Source organism: Haliaeetus leucocephalus, unplaced genomic scaffold, assembly GCF_000737465.1.
Source record: "Haliaeetus leucocephalus isolate CR32 unplaced genomic scaffold, Haliaeetus_leucocephalus-4.0 Scaffold262, whole genome shotgun sequence".
Classification (NCBI taxonomy): Eukaryota; Metazoa; Chordata; class Aves; order Accipitriformes; family Accipitridae; genus Haliaeetus; species Haliaeetus leucocephalus.
Window position 1 is genome coordinate 9,444,897 of NW_010972698.1, and position 20,407 is coordinate 9,465,303.

The 20,407-nt window shown below is 40.6% G+C and overlaps 2 protein-coding genes across 2 annotated transcripts in view; one reads left to right on the plus strand and one right to left on the minus strand.

Annotated features, from left to right (window-relative positions):
• ZDHHC15 (zinc finger, DHHC-type containing 15) overlaps positions 1 to 10,719 on the plus strand; it is a 27,011-nt gene extending 16,292 nt beyond the window's left edge. Inside the window, exons 8-12 of the mRNA XM_010569051.1 lie at positions 35 to 167; positions 1,348 to 1,474; positions 2,950 to 3,059; positions 9,241 to 9,323; positions 10,441 to 10,719. Coding sequence (XP_010567353.1) covers positions 35 to 167; positions 1,348 to 1,474; positions 2,950 to 3,059; positions 9,241 to 9,284 — 414 coding nt within the window. The 3' untranslated portion in view covers positions 9,285 to 9,323; positions 10,441 to 10,719. The remainder of the gene's footprint in view (positions 1 to 34; positions 168 to 1,347; positions 1,475 to 2,949; positions 3,060 to 9,240; positions 9,324 to 10,440) is intronic.
• Positions 10,720 to 19,274: 8,555 nt separating this feature from the next.
• Positions 19,275 to 20,407, minus strand: part of LOC104832786 (uracil phosphoribosyltransferase homolog) — a 31,420-nt gene continuing 30,287 nt past the window's right edge. The window contains exon 7 of the mRNA XM_010569150.1: positions 19,275 to 19,688. Coding sequence (XP_010567452.1) covers positions 19,582 to 19,688 — 107 coding nt within the window. The 3' untranslated portion in view covers positions 19,275 to 19,581. The remainder of the gene's footprint in view (positions 19,689 to 20,407) is intronic.

Here is a 20,407-nt window from a genome sequence, read left to right on the forward strand (position 1 = left end):
CCTATCACTTGTTCTGTGTTGCTTTTCTTTCCAGGGTGAACTGACGAATGGACGTTCCAAATTTCATGTCCTTTTCCTTCTCTTTGTTGCGGTCATGTTCTTCGTAAGCCTTATGTTTCTGTTTGGCTACCATTGTTGGCTCGTTAGTAGAAACAGATCTACTTTAGGTAAGTCTCTTGTGTCTTTTTTCTTTAAGTAAGACACACTGAAAGTGCTGTAAGAAGAAAAAAAGAAAAAAAAAAGGCATTTGCATTCTATACATGCCTGCTGGCTTATGAGGGGAGGAAGATTTAAGATCTTGGCACAATGCTGCAGAAATTTGTCACTTCAGATGAGCTGCATTTATTAGCTGGTGTGACAAAAGCTTTGTTAGGGAAACGAGAGCCTTAAAGTGTAAAAGTCCAATTATAAAAATGTTATGCATATGTATAACTATATTTGCTGTGAAATGAGTGCAGCTTTTCAGGAATAATGGTTCTTTATGCTCATATGCTGGAGCGCATCCTAAAACAGCTTAGTAAGGTTGGGAAAAACAGCGTCCATCTTCATTGACAAAGGCAAAGAAGTTATGACTGTGAATCCAATGAAATGAAAATCTGAAACAGTATGATTTTGTTGAGTGATTTCTGTCTTTCCTCAGATAAATGTTCAATTTTCAAAGCCTTTTGGATGAAGTTTTATAACAAAACACACACTATCAAGAGTTTGAGCAAATACTCAGATTTTTGTAGAGTTACTAACTTTAAAACTCATTTCGTGGGGCACTGAAGCTCATCTATCCCAAAACATCAGACCTCTGCAGCAGCTTAGAAGGTAGATTAAATTGTTTCTAGTGCACTCTAGGTTCTCCTCCCCTCTCTTTTCTTAATTTTGTGTCTTACCATAACAGAGGATCTATTTGCATATGTTTGTTCCTAATGCGTGTTCATTATATCATTAATGAATGAGGCAATTTCAATCGCCAGTGCCACTTCTGAAATACGTATTGAAGACCAACCTACTTAATTCTGCAGATTTTTTACTTAGAAATTTCTACACACTGAATTTCAACAAGTCTTACGCAAAGATCTTATAACTCTGTTCTCTAGATTAAACAAAGCATTTGTAGTTCAATTTGACTGTTCCATATGGTTCAGTTGCAAGACCAAATTCCTGCCTTCACTTTGAAAGTCTTTACAGGCTTTCAAAATGAAAAAACTATTATTTTCAAACTTTGTATCTTTGTAACGCTAGTTCATAATATGTTAAATCATGTTGTGTTTAGATGGCTACAACATGCAAAATCCTGTTTCAGAGTATTTGGCATTGATTTTAATTTTTTTTCACTGAAATTGCATCTGTGTGTAGAGGCTTTCTCAGCTCCAGTGTTTCAGAATGGCCCAGATAAAAATGGATTCAATCTTGGCTTTGTAAAGAATCTTCAGCAAGTGTTTGGAGAAGAAAAAAAGCTCTGGTTACTACCTATTGCCTCTAGGTAAGTAATAAGTCAGTGCTAAAAGCTGATACAATTAACTGAAGGGACTGGCTTCTAAATATCTGCTACAGCCTCCTGTGTTAACGCCTATTATTGTGTGGCTTGGCTGACTGCTATTGTGCATCATTGTAAATGCACCAACTAACATCATCTGCGTTGCTCCTGTGCACCAGAAGTCTGGAAGGGAAAGGTTTTGAGGGCTAAATGCACTGCACAGGGTGTTTGAACTCTTCTTGGACTCCTGTGGCGCATGTGTGGATGCGTGTTCACTTCAAAGATGCTGTTTTCTTCATCTGTCAGAATCCTCTGCCTGAAACAGAGTTTATGTTTCTTAATGTAGGGGAAAATGTTGTTTCAGCACTTAGTAGACCAGCAGTAAAGTACACTGGAATTTAATTCCTTTAGTCATTGGGCACAATTTAAAATAACTCACCAGTACAGCAATTCACAACTTTTTCAAGTAGCAATGTGTAAGTGTAAAGCCCAGTTGCATCCCCACTGCCATCTGTTTTCCACTCTTAAGTATAAGAAAGCCTTTCTGTTAATGAAAGGCAGCATCAAAGTGCCAGTCAGGGGCGCATTACCAGTGTGTATAGTCATCCAAGGGAGAACACTCAGGTTATTTTCCTTGCATAAGGATGACTCACCAGAGGAAAAAGGCACTTCAGCTAGTTTACCGTTCCTCTGTCTATGCTGCTGGATGTTAAGGAATGCAGTATGGTGCAGACCAAGCTAGAACATCTAGTTTTTAACTTTGTTAGTTTACATTACATGAATTTGAATGTACTCTCAAACGTTTGTGTGATATCCAGATATGCATTTCCATTTGGGCAGTAGTAAAGCAAAAAAAGCTTTTGCAACTTTAGGACTTTGCAGAAAATTGTTTTGGGTTTTTTTTTGGGGGGGGGGGGGTGTCCCATTTTATGTACAGGTTTAGGTCACAAGAAAGTGAGCCTTGTCTTTCTCTTTCAGTAACATCTAACTAAGACTGGGGCTATTTTCTATTGGGTGTCATTCAAACACAGAAGTGTAATTTCTGCCCTGAAGAATCTATGGTATAAACTGATAAAATTTATACCTACGGTTTAAATTGTTCCTTCTACATAAATGTTTTCCTTAGCTCCCTCTCACTTCTAGCTGTCCATAAGTTAATGTTTTTCTGTTGTTTCTCCTGTATCCAAATGACATTTAAATTCTGCTAAACATTACTTAATTCCAGGCTGTAGGTTTGAACTTTTAGTCTCTAGAGAGCTTGAATGAACTGAGGACCAAAACTACTCGGTAGTAAAACTTGGTATCTGAGCTGCCACAAAAAATAAACACAGTATTTTTCAAAACTTAAAAATAATCTTAAGTAAACATTGGAAATACAGGCAGCAGAAAACTTTGTTTGCAGATAAAATGTGTAGAAATTGTCATCCTTCAGAGTCACTTGCTGCTTTTTACAGTGCCTTTCTCTGCCTTTTTCCACGTAGCCAGGGCGATGGACATTTTTTCCCAATGAGAGCTTTGTGTGAAGCTCAGAATCCTCTCCTAGCAAATGAAGAGCAGTGGGAAGATGATGGAATAGATGAAGAGCCTCATGGTAAGGTAACGCTAAAGGAAATCAGTTGTGTCTTGACCTACAGTGACTAGTGGGTGAATTATAAGAGCTAATAAAAAAAAAATTGTGTTGGCTGAGTCACTGGGCAGCTCTGACTTGACTAGTGAACACAGACTAAAAATAAGTCCTACTTTGGAGTCAACTTTTTTGTTTTAGTAGCTTTCTACTTGCAAGTAAATGAACTGAGAGGTTGTTACAAGTTGCAGAGAAAAATTGAAATTTCCACAAACTGAGTATATTTACATGTAAATGTTGCTGCGTGCCGCACAGTTATTGGAGACATAAAGTTGTGCCTGTAAAAATGAAAATACTTAAGATTTTTTTAAAGCACATTTATCCTCTGAGAGTTTGTGAAAACATGCATGCAAACACCTGAATGCAGTGATACATTTAGGAAGCTACTTTATACTTTGTTAGCTTTATTACAGGAGTAAAGAAGTTCATTTGGTTTCGGTGCTTGCCTAGCTATGTGCTAATCTCCGTAGAAGAAATATCTGTGCTGAGAGCAATTCTAGGTGAACTGGCATGTTTGTACAATAGATTTGATCAGTTTCTGAATATACCTTTTATGCTATGGATGTCCTATTGGAAAAAAGACTTTATATATATATATATCTCCATTCTTTGATGATTTTTGTTAGATGGATCCAAAATTAGTTTAATGATTCCTTACTGTTACATTTCTGTTTGAACTTGATTTTTTTTCCTGGCATATTTACCTCCAAGCTTTGGTCTTTGTAGAATACAGTATGTATTAGAGTATCAGGGCTCATGTCGAACGCCCCAGTTACCATGTTTGAGGGTTCAGAAATTCTGTCAGTAAGGTAAAGCAAGGGGCTCCTATTTTTCCCTGTGGAGCAAGGATTCCATTACACAGGTTCCCTGTAAAAGAAATGTGATAATCTCACTCTTCTTTTCCCTTTAAGGAATGGTGAAAGTGTTAATGAATTCTCAGGTTACTATAAATAGTGGATCAAGCAAGTATACTTGGAGAACCAAATATCACCGCCTTATTGTTCAGAGACATGATTTCCATAGTCACGCTCTTTATTGCCTCAGAATAGTTTTCAGAAACTTTGCTGATAATGTTCCCTTTCAGGATATACGTTTTAGTTCACATGTGCACAATGTATGTTTGGGAACCCGTGAGGGAGACTGTAGTCTTGGTTAAAGGGGGTAAAGAAACTTCTGATGTGAACGTTCTTAGGCGTGTGCAATGTACTGTGCAGTGAGCTCTTTAATCCTAACAGCACAGTATTTGCTGTTCAGTCTCTGGTTACGTCTTACCTGCAGCTGTTTGTTCAAGTTATTCCACTGCAAAATAAACAGTCTGTGTTTTTTCCAGGGCACACTTTGCATACAGCTGGGAAAATATACTCTCCAGGATTTTGTTAATAGGACTGAAGAGGCTCATTTCAGCTTCTCTTCAGAATACTGCTTTAATTAGTTTGTATTTTTTGTGTTAGAAAACTACCTGTTCTTCCTGTTTTGTTCTGTACACTTTGGCAGTTATAAGATAACACAAATTGGCTTTAAAAATAACAAAATATGGCATCTCTGTGTATTGTTTATGATGCATAAAGTAACTCCTTTAGGAAAGAGTCAGAACTTCTTCCAACTTTTACAAAGTATAGATTCCCTGAATAAAAAATTAATTCTTAAGTATGAAAACATTTGACAGTGAGATGATTTTGGGCCAGATCAGACCCCAGGATCTGAATCTGGAGTTTATATGAAGTCCCACAATTTGTAGTGCTTATAAAATGATGACATTTACAGGCAGTTGGACTACATGATTGTTGTAGGTCCCTTCCAACTGAAATATTCTATTCTATTCTCTCTACTAGTCTTTCTCAGTGAAAAAATAGTTTGTAATCATATTCCAAGAAGCTGTAGAACTGTAATATTGGTAAAATTAGAACCTCTTACTGTAATGTAAAAGCCAAACTGAGCCAATACAAGGTTACATACAAAAGTGGAAAAACAGGCTGAACACCTGCTGTGAGCAGATGGCTAGCTGTTAGTACTGTTAGTATGTGGATCTTGGTCCATGACTGGAGAAGTGGTAATTTTTTTGTAGCGGCTGTGAGGTAAAGGTGGGAACTACAAATAAAAGAATGCACTAGATAAGGAGATTGTGTCCTTTGTATGTCTACAAATCAGTGATGTGGAACTGGAATTCAGCTGCTAGAGCAAACATGGGGGAAAATCCACTTCCCTTTATTTTTCTTACAAACAGGCAAATCCTCCTCTCAGCTCAGTCTGAACATCTGAATTTTGCAAGATGAAATCCTACATGGAGGCGGGGAGGAAGCTAACACCCTTCCCTGGATGCTTCTGTGGCCGGTGCTGCAGGACTGAGAGTAGCAGACACTTGTAACGCAGCTTTCGGCCCTGACACTGATCCAGTTTTGTGAGCCGGGTGACGCACAGAGCTTTCATCAGAAAGCTCCACAACAGGCAGGGTTGCCTGAATCTTGCACTCTGCAAGTTCTGTGGCTTTCCATGACCACCAAGTAGGGTCACAGTTGATTCAGTAAGCATAGAATCATTTAGATTGGAAAAGACCTTTATGATCATTGAGTCCAACCATATAACACATGTAGAATATTTTTGAGTAAGTAGTTTTGTGATACAGCATAAATCTGTCTTAGAGCATTTTGCTCTAAGCCCTTGTCTGTACCATTCTGCTAGCACAGGTAACAAAAGCCTGTGTATCATTTTGATTAATAGAAAAGAAGTTGGGGGGGAGGGAATTGTAGAAGAAAAGGTATCAGGTTTGTTCTTTTTCCTATAACTGAGTCAGCAGGCAAAGCAGGAGTTGAGGAAATGTGAGTTTACATTTTTCAATCCTGCAGTCTCAGGAGATGGCCCTGCCAGCTGCACCAAGGTCAGAATAATAACTGCCCACTTGTATGTAAGGGGGGTCTCTCGCCTCCTGGAGTTTCACCTGTAATTGCTCATGCACTTGTGTTATGTAGCAGGAGTGATGAGGGGTCTCCTCGTCAGCCGAGTCCCTCACTCCAGGGTCATGCAGAAGAGAGAAACACCACAGAAATAACGAAAAAATGAGGAGCTTGATGAAATGTTTCTTTGTGTAATGTTATTGTCCCTGACTGCATTATTGCAGTCTTTTGCTTCCACCCTGATTATTCCGTGCCTGCATAAAGCAGGGCATTTTTAAGCCCCCACAACTGCAAAATCAGCTTGCTCTCGTGAGTACTGGGGGAGATCAGCATTAAGGGACTGGGAGATTCATGAGGAGAGGGCAGGCCCAACTGAAGGCAAGTTGAGGAAGCTTCATCTAGGTCCCAGGAGTGTAACAGGCCATCTTCTCAGTTGTCTTATCCACAGGGTTGTCCTTTTTTCTGTGATACGGATGTTTAAATGTGCCCCTCTGGGTTGGATTTTTTTTTTTCTCTTAATCCTGGCCTCGCTAAGGCTTTTAATTGTTTCATGTAGGGAGAAAAATATTGTGGGGAACCTTTTGTTTCATTTCTTAGCCAGAGACTGAAAACACTTGCTTCCAAATTCATGGTAATTTGAATTTTTTTCAGATTTATTAATGCTCATCCCTTATTCACAGGCATCTGTTTAATCTGTCTAGCCAGAGCTACCCCAAATCACATGCTGGCAGCTTATAAGGTTATCAGGTTTTTTTCAAAGAACTCATCTAGAATGTATTTGACATGTTGGTCGTGGGTGTGTCAGTACTGTGAATGCTTGCACTCTTTGTCTTGCGGAGCCTAGGACAGGACAGCCATTTCTGTATGTTTATAGCAACATCTCATCTCTTAGACTGATTTATTAATTTAATCATGTGTTTCATTTAAACTTGTACAAAAGGCTTGAGTATGAATCACATCTTTCCCAAATTCTTCTCGCCTTCAAAAATTTGTCATCTGTACTAAGTAACATCTTTCCAGCAGAAACCAGCGTATCCTGAGTAATAGGTGGAAGCTGATATCTCTGTTGGTGTGATGAAGCTTCAGGTGTCTGAAGGCATGCGATTTGAATTTAAATTCAAACCGGTAGGAGTCTAACTAAAGGAGCGTCATGTCCTGAGATACCAGCTAATTTGGCATAGCAGTCCTTTGAGTAGACAAGTCATTTGTGACTGTAGGGATTGAATTTCTATCCATCGAGAAATTTAAAAAGCTACTTAGATGTCAGAAGTGAGCAGAGATTACTCAGACGGTACAACAGTGTTTTGGCCAATACAGTAAACCGAGACAAAAGACTGGGTTTGCATCTCTGGATTTTAGGCATGATATAAATGGTTAAATTGTGTCTGACAGAAAAAGATTAAGTTAAAGTAGTGCTAAACCCTGCATCAATGACTGCCTTATAATCAGTTTTGAAACAATGGAGGGGTACCTGTGCAGGAATCTGTGTCAGTTTGACTAAATTAATTAGTGAATATATTTAGTAAAACCAGTATGGTTTTGTGTGTGGATTAAAACTGCAGCTGCTAAGTCAGTTACATGAAAAAAGATATTCCATAAAAACTTGGTAGCGAAATTTCAGTGAGACTAATGTCCCAGACCCAGCAGGTCTTATATATCCTTTCATCAGTTCTCTTTGACATTCAGATCATATGCTTTCCTAAAGGTATGCAGAATAAAGGGCTGTTCTCTGGAACTTCCCATCTGAATTACATTTTGCATGGTAAAATAGATGTCTGTGCTAATAAATATGAAAATAACTTGATAATGGAAATAGCACTGATTCTTTTTATACATAATAAGGAAACAAGAGGCCTAGGCAAATTTATTTGTTGTCTTTTGTATCATTGAGTGGTAAGGGGGAACTGTTTGCTTTTTGTTTTTTCTTTCTTTACCTTCAGAGAAAATTAATTTGGAGAAAATTAAAGAAAGTTCTGTGGCAAATTGATATTTGACACTGCTTGATGCCGTTCTTGCATTTTGACCATTGTGTCTTACAACGAGCTCTGGATCTTAAAACCAAACAGCACAAGATCAGTGCAAGATGTCTATAGAGCAACACAGTTTTGAAATCCTCTTTTTGGCAGGCATAGGAAGAGGTCTAGAAGTATGAATTTGGGAAATGGATCTTATTTGTATGGCTGCCACGGATTTTTATTTTATTTATAGGACAGTGTGTTTCACTTAACCATGTTTTGCAGGTGGGGAGAAATACAGCATGATAACCTTCCTACCTCTCAGGCAGGCTATGAAGATAGATTTATGCATATAAATTGCTTTGAGTTTCTTGGGTATTAGTTACTGTAATAATACAGTTCTACAGTAGAGCAAAATGTTGTTGTTGCCTACGCTCAGCAGGATGCCGTTTCCACTGAACGTGAGGTATGAGCTGCGTTCAGGCCACCTGTCATTTTAAACAGTCTCCACGTAGTTGTAGACTGCTGTTAGATTGACCTCAAGCTTCCTCTTCATCAGAACAAACAAGCCCAACTGCCTCAACCTCTCTACATAGGTTTAAAGTCAAAATTTCTATGCTGTTTATATATGGCTTAAGTCTGACCTTCACAGCTTTCAGTTTTCCAAGATTTGGACTGAAACTGTGTGTCTCCGTAGAAAAATGATGTTTTTATTTTGCAAGTGAAAATGTTTAGGAATAAACTTAACCATGAGTGCATGAAATGTATTATCATGTATTTCTACCATGGCTGCATTAACCCAACGGTATCCAGAGAACATGATTTCTTGGTTCATTAAGCTTTGGTACCCTCACTTCCATCTGACAGAAGGGTTTTAGGAGACGGCGTTGTAGGCACAAATGATGTTTTACTCTTTCTTGTTTTCTCACCACTGCTTTTCATTTTTGCAAGGCATCAGCAAATGAAGTGCTCTAAGCTTTGACTTTTCAGATTCCATCTTGCACAATAGAAGTAAACCAGTATAATTTCCTAACCAGAAAGGCCTGAAATGTTCCATTAAAACGGAAAGACCTTTATTGTCTTTGTGGCTGTAAAGCTTGTGACACAGTTATGAAATAGATAAAGTCAATAATAGAGTAATCTCAGTTTAAGAACTGCTGTTCAGCTATCTCTGACAAGTGGTTGTCTATTTTTATTTGGAATGATTCTTAAAACCACACTCCCATACTTAGTGAAAAATACATTCTCAGTGAGAAAAAACAGACTGACTTACCTCTAACTACTTTGTTTTTCATTGTATAGATTCTGGTGAAGCTTCATCCCTTGCCATAGAAAGGGAGACATAGCAGTTTGAAAATGCAGCGGTATAAAGCTTGTTCAGAAAGGTCAGTATTTCTTTCTTCATTACTTTCAAAACGGGCGCTCTGCAGGGAAATTGGTTGGTAACATTGGACAGGTCTTTTGAGCCCACAGAAAAGGGCAGAGACCCTCTCACCAGAGTATTGTGTTGGTGCATCTGTGCATGGTAGTATTTCACCAATATTTCTCAATCTTGTCCCGAAATGCATTGTTTAAGAGAACCTAAAAGAAAACAGTGGCTATCCAGGAGCCCTGGGCTGGATGCTGACACAGTAACACAGGAGCCAAAGGCACTGTTGGTACAGGAGGATACAAACCCTGCAGCTCCTCTGGTAAATGTGGCAGGAACGACTCTTGCCACTAACTTGTACAATTACAAGATTGGAAGTCTGTTCAGTGATTCATGAAAGGTGTGGGAAGGTGCAGATGCAGTCTTAAAAGAAACTGAAGTTGAGAACAGCCAAGTTGCAGTTAGGAATAAATGGAAGTAACTTGTACCGCCCACATCAGCTGCTACTCTCTTATTTTTTTTTTCCTCCCACCCTGGAGAAACTTGGGCACAACAACAGACGATACAGTTTGGGGAAGATGCTGCTACCAGAACGTTCACTGGTCTATAATCTGTTCTGACTCTTGTGCCAGTGCGGAGATACCCCGCACATGTACTGTTGCAGTAAGCTGCAGGCTGTGTCCTCTCTAGTCTCCCTGAAACATTTTCACGGTGGAGTGGAATTGACCAAGATTCAAGCAGTATCCTCTGCTGTCCCACTTGCAGTAGGTGGACTTCTCAGATAGAATTTGCCCCTCTGCTTTCTCTGGGTGTTGAATAGCTGTATTGTATGGCAAAGCACTGTAATCCATTGCCTAGTTCTGCACACGAATAGGGCAACAAGATTTTTATAAAGGGGCTTCCTGCATATTGTCGATGTGATTCCATTTTCTTCCACTGAGAAGAAAAACCCCAAACTATTTTTTCTGTTGATAGGCAGTGAGAACCGCACACTGCCATTCTGTTGAGGGAGTGAAAAAACAGCATTTTCTCTGTTGCTCTGCATGGCTTTAAAATGATGCTTCCAAGTCAAGATTAGACAGCTCATTAGATCAGTGCTTATAGTTGCACATTTTTCTTTATTTAAATTTCAGCTTCCCTCTCAGGAGTCAACACCCCTTCTCTTGGCATGGACTTCAGCTTTGGGGGGCAGAAAACAAGTGGATCTTCAAGATGAGAAAACATCATGAAGTATTGTCTGATTGGAATCTGCATTCTAGAGTGCTCCTCCAGAAATCCTGCTATCCAGATGTTTCAAGGCTTTATAAGTTTAAGTTACAGAGTGAACAGAACAGTTTTATAGAGTGATTCTGGCCAATCTTCTTTGGCCTGCTCTCTTTATTTTATAAATAATATATATTTTTTATTCAAAATAGGTAAAAATATTGATGCGAGTGCATTTCCAAAGGCCTTTTCATTTTGCAAACATCAGGGACTTGAGTTCTTGAAATTCTTCCAAGCCATAATATTCTTGGGGATGGTATTTATTTTCAGACTGATTCTCCACCCTTCTCTGACAAGTGGCATTTTCTAACATGTTTAAAGTTCTGTCTGAGTCGGTGCAACTCAATGAGAGACACTTCGACCCACCTAAAATTGGCACTAAATCGATAGTTGGATGCAAGTGTGTTGAAAGAAGAAGTGCTGAACATGCATATATACATGTGCAGCTGTATATGAAAATAAAATATTCGCATTGCCAGTATCAAGATTCAAGAATATTGTGGCCATAGATTTTTGTAAAATTTTTTTTAGGAGGGTGTAATTGTCTTAGAGTTTTAGTGCCCTTTAAGCCCAATCCTACTTGCAGGCACCTAAAATGCAAAAGGGAACTTTAGACAGTTTGCATTAATTCCTAGGGCTAAAATATCAACTCATTCCTGGATCAGTGTTTGATGGAAGTTTGTGTTTATGGAGTCAGGAAGGAAGATGTAAATTCAAAACACGAGTTGGAAATGTGCACTGAAAGTTTAGCTCCAACAGTAGCGTTTGGAGTTTACGCTCCACAAAGGTGGTTTTAGTCCCATAATGCTGAAGAGACAATTGACGTATTGAATTTTTTTAAACTTCTTCCTAAGTAAAAGTATTGACTGGCGGTTTAAAGGTTTTTCAGCACAAAGAGGTGATCAGATTTTTTTCTTCATTTTGCTCCGTTTGCAGTCAAAGGAATGTTTCACTGTTTTTATTTTGTGGAATGGAACTGAGAATTTGCTGGCAGGATTATATGCATTTTTCTAGACCTGAGTCTTTTTTTTATCTGCATGGTTCAGACCTGGCAACTCCATCACTCATGTTTGAATTAGGTGCATGCTTAAAGTATTAGTATACTGCCTTTAAGATCATTTGTTACCATTTTCTATCCCGTTTTTGTGTTTATCAGCCCATTTGTGTTGACAGTGACTACAGAAGCAGTTGTGCATGTCATGAGAAATTACCTGATAAGTATCTGTTTGGTGACAAAGGCCTTGCCTACGTACTAAATCCTTTTTTCCTCTGTTTACTCTGCTGCTGCTACCAGTGGACATGTGTGAGACAGAAGAGAGTCTCTCAGAGATTTTCTGTCTATAAGAGCAGATGTTTAACTACCTGGTACAAACTGTGCCCTGCCAACAGATATTTTATACATCAGCCTCTGTAGCTGGAGGTCAAGCAGGCAGTGACCTCTGTAGAATGTCTTACTGCTGAAGTTTAGTCGTTAGGACTCAGGGTGGGCTCTCCCAGACTTAGCGGAGGTTTTACCCTCACTCTCCTCAGGGCGGTACTGGACACACTGAATGGTCCTGCTTCAACCACTTCGACCACGTCTGTTGGGGTGGTTCTGTCCTCAAACCGTTGTCGAGTGCTGAACCTATTTTTCCTATCAATCTAAACCCGCATTTCTAATGTAAATCTCATGGTGGGCCTTAAGCTGTGTTTGATGAAAGATGGCAGTAGAATTAATCACCTCATTTCTGGCAAAATCTGTTCTGGAGGGGGATCTTGAGAGGAAGATGGCAGCTAAACACAATAGGAAACATATAGGAATTTAGCACCAACAGAGGTGCTGTTGGTGCCTTTTGAAACTCTAAATTCCTTGTCTATAAAAACAGGAGGATGATTTGGTGACTTTCTGTTTCGTTCTGTCAGCTGAAGAGAGGATACCTGTTAAGACAGGAGTATCAGAGCTGTGTCTGAAGCCGTGTGGATTCACAGGAGTTTTCTGAGCAGGTTCTTGTATCCTCTCTGGATTTGGTTCTGTTTCCAGCCATGTCATCCTTCCAGTGTCGTTTCTCTGCCAAGCAGCAGCAGCAGCAGAAGAGCTGCCTACGAGATCTGCAGGCAGGATCCCTGCCTGCTGTCTAGCTGCAGCACTGTTCATTAGGTAGATATTGTCTTCTAATTATTACTAAAATGGATATCTTTACGATAACGCAGCTATCCAGCTCAGGTTTAGAAACGGCTTTTAAAGGCTCTTATTCAGTAACTTTTCCTGTAATTAGGTATGGCCGATTTTTCCCTTTCCTTAAAAGCAGCTCAGCCTCACTTGGTTATAACAAACTCTTGTCCAGGTAGAAACAATAAATAGTCTGATAGCTTCGGAAGCACTTCAAATCAATATTCACATGTCATATTTTTGAAAGCTTCAGAATGAAACGTGAAAGGAATACAAAAGCTGTGTAAAAATGAGGCAGAACACAATGTGGAAAAACCCCGTGTCTGAGTGACTGAACAAGCTCCATTTTGTTCTCCTCTGCTTAATTAAGGGAGATATCCTTACGCTACGCCTGCATTGGTACCGCTCATGCTGCATTCCAGTGCCACGGAATAGTCGGGCAGGTTCCTCTGCATCCCAGGATTAAAGCCGAGTGCAGAAAGCTGCAGTGGAAGGTGGGTGTCCAGGAGTACGGCGTCAGCGCGGCGTTTGCTGAAGACTTCATGTGCCCGTGTTCTTCAAGGCAGCATGTAAATGAACAGTCAGATCCCTGTGGGGAAACTTAGTGTTTCTCCAAATACTGCTGCTGAGACCTTTTTGCTCAGTGCATTATTGCAGCTGATGCCACAAACATAATTGTAGATGGCCTACTAAGGAGGATACAGCTTTTCCAGTTAGTGTTTTTGGCCTTTAAAAAGGCTGTTAACTAGAGACCTGGGCAGCGTAAAAGCAGTAATTTGAGTGCACCCACTGCTACCTGTGGTTTTAAAGCTGGGCTGCTATTTACTTTTTAAGTTGACTTTTTTTCCTTAGCTTCTGAAAGAAAGTTGCATACAAAGAACATGATAAATGCAGGATGCGTAAAGTTCTGTCAAATACGCTAGGTAAATGCACTGGAAAACAGAAATTCCTCAGGCTGGCTGTAGTCACTGCTGTAGGTAACTAAAGAGATGAAGTATTCAGCTGAGTGTGCGGCAGATTTTTTTAACATGCAAATACCTCTTTAAGGCGTACACCCACTAAATCTCCTTTGTTTTCCACCTCCCTAATCTTCACCCAGAGGCTCTCCACCACATCACCACCAACTCTAAGGGCTCTGCAATCAAACCACTCCCTTACATCCAGTGCGACACCCCCACCTTGCCTGCCCCGCTGCCCCTCCCCAACAGCCTGTAGCCCTCCATCCCAGGGACTCCTTCCACCAAGTCTTGCCAACACCAGTGATACCATAGCTCTGGGAGCTGACAAATGCTTCCAGTTCCTCCCATTTTGTTTCTCATACTGCCTGCATTGGTGCACAAGTGTTTCAGATACGCTCCTGAGCCCGCCGTGCAGCCAGGAGCCGTGTAAATGTTCCCACTAGGATTGCCACCTCATGACATTTACTGTCAGTCTCTACCTAGTTTAGGTGCTCTAAATCCAGCTGCACCCAAAAAAATTCAGTAAACTCCTAAGGCTTGAATCTCGGTTCTGATGCTGATGTAAGTTGTGTGACTGCAGTGCTCGTTCAGCTGTTGACCTGCAGCCTGGTGCAGTGTGGAAGCAGCAAGGTAACTGTCTCGACCCCATCCAGGGAGCTGTTTTCTCTGGCTTAGCATCAGATCTATGCTACAGAACAAAGCAGAAAAGAAGTGGTTTTCAGGTCAGGGTCAGAAACAGCTTTTGTCCTTAGTGCATCTCATACTGCCAGTAGAGCCTGAGGTGTAGAAGCACCTGTATTTGGAGAAAAAGGTTTTGTTGGCTTAGCTTAATGTAGCCAAGGGAGGTGGATCTGACCGCCAGCGAGAGCACGCTCTTCCCACAGCCACGAGGCTGCTCTGCAGCGCAGACCAGGCCTCCCACTGCCAGCCGTGGTGCCGGTTACTGTCGGGGTTATTTCGATGAGACCGTGGAAGCTGGACTAGGACCACCAGATGCTGTCTGTAATTCTACCAGCAGTCATCAAGTAGTAATATATGTGGCTTGAGTGACAACCAGCGTTGCAGGTGTCAGAGACTGACTAGGAGCGTCTGAAAGTGTGGAGCACAACCATGGTCTTGTTAGCTTAAATCAGGGCACAGAAGTGTGAGAGTTCAACCCTGGTACAGCATGTTCTACCTTGCCTTTGGCCCGTTTGTTGTTTGCGTTTCAGCATTTTACAAATGCATTTCACGTCCTTCATGAGAGTGAGGACTTTCTCAGCTACAAGCGACTTGTCCAAGTGGACGTCACTGTGTGAAAGAAGGAACGCTCTTGCTGGATTTTACTGTGATACCTGCCGCTGTCTCCTCCCCGTACTCCTAGATTAATGCTCCAAAATAACTAACAGCCACCTCCTCGCCTCTCTCCCTCCTCTCCCATTGACATTCAGGTACACTGTACTCTTTTAAAAAAAAAAAAAAAAAAAAAAAAGAAAAAACATCATATTGATGTTTCTATGGATAGTATTGTGGGAAGTCCTCTCCTTGGCCAGTGAGTCCTGCCCAAGGAATTAGGATTTCTGTAAGCCTCAGTGCACTGCAATTTTGTTTTGTCTCTTGCTGAATTGCTACAGTATGTTTTTGCAGCAGAATAAGATTGTATTCCTTTGAACCGGAAGCAGTACTGTATGTTTTTAGTAGGCTGTACCTAGCGCACATAGTGTACTGTCATTGAGAAGAACCGGGAAGCTTCCTAACAGCACTACAGCAATGAATATTTACTTCCTGCAACAAACCAGGAATGTGATTCAGCAAAATCTATACTAGCTGTAGTTTTTTAGTTCTCTGTGCTGGTGTGGACTGAAAGCACAACTTAAGTCTTAGTTACCAAACGTGACGCATAAAGTCTGTAACATAATATGAATGTATAGTGTAGGGGAGGAAAAAAAAAGGATTTACCTTTTCTTCCCCGACGTTGCATATAAAGAATGATGTGCTAAGATGTATTCAGGGACCCGCTGCCTCCCACGTAGTCATTATGCCCGCAGAACAGATTTACTGTTTGCATAGCTGGCTCATTCACGGAGTGTTGAATTAGCAGGCTAAGGAGGTACTGTTGACCTTGTTTATTAAGCCAGAATTAATTAACTCAAAGGGTCACATTTTCATTTCAGTGACTCCTGTGGTACAAATTTTTGAAATTGATCCATAGTACTTGAAAATACCTTGATTTTATTGCTATTTTCCCAATTCTATCAGCTTCTGTTCTGTTACAGAACACTTGCAAAATTAAACTCGTTCTGAAACTATCAGTTAAAGCATTTGCATGGTAGAGTGGCTTTTTTCATGAAAAGTAATGGTCTGTCAAACAGCTTGGCAGCGACAAGCATGGCAAGGTTGCGACATCACCATGTACTCTTCCTGCTTAATGCTTTATTTCCTTTTCTGGTAATTAACATTGAGATCATACCCACTGTTATGCAGTTTTATTCTTCTTGTCCTTTTTCCGTCTCCCTTTGAGTGTGAGTCCTTCCTCTTCCTCCTGAATATATAGTTGAAATATTATCAGCTTTCAGCTGTTTGTACCGTTTTTTTGAATACTATGAAGGTGAGTAGGTGTCATTTTAAGCAGTTGTGCCACGTATTTTATTTGTAACTGATCTTAATGTTTGTCAGGTATTGGTTTGTGATTCTCATCATTCAGGCTCAGCTTGCTTTGCTCAGAGCAGTGGGATCCAACTTCCTGCATCGCTTTTCTGTCTTTCCTAAAATCTTACTTCTTCATTTTCTAGCTTCAGTTTGGAATGTAAACCTTGTGAAATAAAATTTAAGTTTACATTTCAAATATGAGCCTGTAAGTTGGTTATGCTTTCATGCTGCTTAAAGTATTTATTTTCTGTATGAAGTTTTAAGATTTACAGCAGCATTTGTAAAACTCTAGTGGCTAACAGCCACTGTTAAAAAAAAGTAGAAGAATTATGTTAAGGAGGAAAAAAAAAAACCACCGCCCAAAAAAACCCAACAAAAAGGACAAAGGGATCATCTTTGCTTAAAAAGAAATGCCTGTTTGCATCAAATACTAGTATCAAACAGCTCATACAACACGTGGGTATTTTACCTAAAGGCATTCCTGTTCTTTCAGTACTTGTTAGACTTGAACTTTTCTTGAGCTAAACCTTGGGCTAAATCCCACAGGAAGCCTGGAAACAAACAAACAAAATGTCCTCCCTATCTCCTTTCTAAACTGGGGAAGGTGTGTGCTGCTCCTCCGCAGACCAGCACTTCCTTTCCTAAGAGAAATGAAAATCCAGTGGATTCTTCAAAGTGTTGGTGTATTTTTTTATTTTTTTCCCTGCCTTTTTCTGGAGGATGCAGGAGGATGTGTAGGAGAAAGAAATTCCTCATATCAGCATCTGGTACCCTGGTGATGTAATGAACTGCCTGGGCTGGTGCAGAGGTGGCCTACCCTGAGGAGGAGGTACGATTTTTGTGACTAAGAGCTTGTGTGAGGAGGTAGGTGGAACCTGTTGTGCCCTTCTGAATTAACTCCACGTGTGGGCATTCTTCTGCAGTAATTACATGAGCGTGTAGCCTCCTGCTGTACTCACCGACAGTCTAAGCAGGAGCTATTCCAGAGTAATTCCAAATTGCTTTGTTGGAGTAGGAAATTTCTAACAGCTTCTATAAAATAGAAAAGGTCGTGTTATTTTATAAATTATTCTATCTGTCCAGCTGTTCTCCATCCGAAAGTAACTCACATATGTTTGCTGTGAAAATAGGTCCCTCAAAGATAAAACTTAATTAAGCCTCAGGATCAGGTAACTGCAGAGCTATCTGCATGTTAGCATTCAGCACTGGAAGGAGTTTTTTTACCTTGCTTCAAACTAAAGCAAGTGGGTTTCACTCCCTGGTGTGCTGTCCAGGCAGGAAAACTGGGGTGGAGTAGAACATTTAACTGCAAGAGCTGTGCTGGGCTCGGAAGGCTCCGTTCGGGAACCGATATGCTACCTCTTCGACTGGGTCAGAATTCCCTTCACTGTAAACCACCGCAGCGCAACGCCCTTTTCCTATCGAGGAAGACTGGTTTGGTGGGCTCTGCGCCAGTAACTGCTAAATCACTGGAAAGAGTAAAATAAATTTCATTGTATCGATTGGTGATCACGTTCAGCTGGTCTTTAGATAACTGATATGGCGTGCTGTGGGTAAGTATCTTGCGTACAATCAACACTGTTCACCTAAGGACGTGCCACTCGGAGCCACGTTGTTCAATACTGATTCCTCACCCCTTAATTTAACAGGAAGGTCACAAACGGTCTGCTGACAACATTTGGGATATTTAGTCGGGTTTAATGCTGCTGCTGGCATTGAGACTTTTGATATCAAATGGGTTTTTACAAAAGCTTTGGATACTCGTTTTTACTGTCCGACAAACATTCTGACTTTGTTATGAATGCTTTGTGTACGTTTCACTAGCATTTTCCAAGTGTTTGTATGGTTTCTACAGCTGAATATCCTGTATGTTCTGCTTCTATCGTTTTCTATTATGGTTTATACCAGAAAGCCTGCACGGTTTATACTGTACTGCAGGCAAGGACTGCATTAAAACCATTTTTGGCTAATTTATCATACTTGTGAATGGTGATTTCCTATGACTTAGCCTATACTCAGGCCAAACATTCTCTCTCTGGAAGCCTTACACAACTATAATTAATTGACATTACTGCTTGGAGTGGGGAAGGTTCTTTATCTGTGTCAGAAAAAAAGGATTCACGAAATGCTGCCCCTTGTCTTAGGAGGTATTGCTCGGGGCAGCCCAGGCCTTTGCATTCTGCTCATCTGATGAGAGGTATGAAGCACTCCACTTGTGATGACATTCTGTAATCCTGCACTTTTTAAAATATGGATATATTTAAAAAATAATAATGGGCTATATTGTCTTTATATATAAATCTTCCCAAAGTTATAGTAAGGTAAGATACTAGCTAGTTTAAGAGTTGGGCATTGTGTACTTGGTGCGAGGGGATTTGAAGCCAAAGAAAATATTTGGCTGCAGATTTATGTTTAATCTGATCGATACAATTACTGCATTGAGTATTTTGAAAGGGCGCTAAGCCGTGAGGGCCGTATTTGTCTTTTGGCTTTAAGCCCTGTTGCTCTGCGAACAGAGCTAGAAATCGAGTTCAACTTTTTGCCGCAGCTTTCCTTTCTTTTGAAAGCAATACCAATTCAACCACAGAAGTTTTAAGAGGCGAAACTTAAGTACTGTACATGTAGAATTTCTGTAAACAGTGCTGCTCTCACCCTCAATTCCCACCCTGTTTTTCGGGGCATGCGCACTGCAATAGGACGCTTCTTTATTTGGTACCATTGAGCAAGACTACTGCGGATGTTTTACTATTTGAAAATAATCTATAGAGAGCAAAATTCAAAGAGTTTTCTCTTTAGTTCTTGGCCACCATCCAAAGACTGAAAATTCTGCCAAAAATTCAGTGTGGCTGCTAAGAATTACAGCGAGTTCCATGTCCACCCATCATTTTGGAAGCATTAGGAGTGGCTGTACCAGCTGACCTGGCGTGATGTAAACATTACAACCGGAAATGAAGTAAACACCTGTGTGATTTAGTTGTTTTATTTCGCTCTTGCAAGCAGCCACAAGACAGGCTATAGAAGAATAAATAAGTTAACTTAAGCAGAGAGTGTAGCAGTTTTTACAACCCCAACGTTGAGATGCTTGACTTTATAATGACAGACTGCTTTGTTACTGTACCCAATTTGGTGTTCAGGCAGTAACTGACCAGATCTAATCTAAGTCAAGAATTTCCCCCTTTGGCCAAAAAGATTTTTAAACATGCCCTCAACCAACTCAACAATAATAAAATGTAGAAAAAAACCTCATGTAGTCATATCCGTTTGTTCCAAGTGCGTCAGTCTGTTCCAAAATACTTCTGTCCAAAGTGTGTTGGTGCAACAGGATGAACTTCTGTAGTTAAAATGGTGATCTCTGGGAATTCCTGGATGATTGATTTGGCACCTTTTGAGAGAGGGCAAAGGCAATAATGACTACAGCACAGCAGCTGTATTTCAGCACCACCTGTTAAATCACGGTTAGCAGAATTCCATAGATAAGTCAGGCTCTGTTCTTCCATCTCCGCTTCACATTTCTGCCTTAGCTGACTGTCTCTGAGGAAAGACTTCCTGAATTTAGTGGATTGCTTCTTTGGGTTTTCTTATTTGGATTTCTCTTTTCTTTACCATACACGTATACTCCCAATCTAATCACCAAAATGGTTGCAGACCACCAGGAGTAACTCTCTGCAGTTCAGTTGACTTTTTTGATAGTGATTTCTGTTGGCGGACTGACTCAACACCATCCGTGGGCTGCTACAGTCCAGAGCAACAGCAGCACTGGCATTGCTCTGTGAGCCACTGAAGCATTCTGTGTACCTAGCAGCGCTGCCAATTCCCACTTTTAGGAATACTTTACCATTTGCAGTTTTGCCATTAGGTGTAACAGGCCTTTTCCTTTCTGCTAGCCCACTCCGCTCCCCACACCAAACACATCGCTGTTCACCCTCAGTTTTACAGTTCAGCCAACCCCCCCCCCCCCAACACCTTTCTTCTGAGGAAAGTGATGCTGCTCTCATTATTTGCCAAGGAACAGCTCTTCACCGTTGCCTGCAGCGTGTGACTGATGTAGCTCTTCCCCATTAAACATACCTGTGCTTGCTCTTCTGTCCCCCTCGCGCCCCC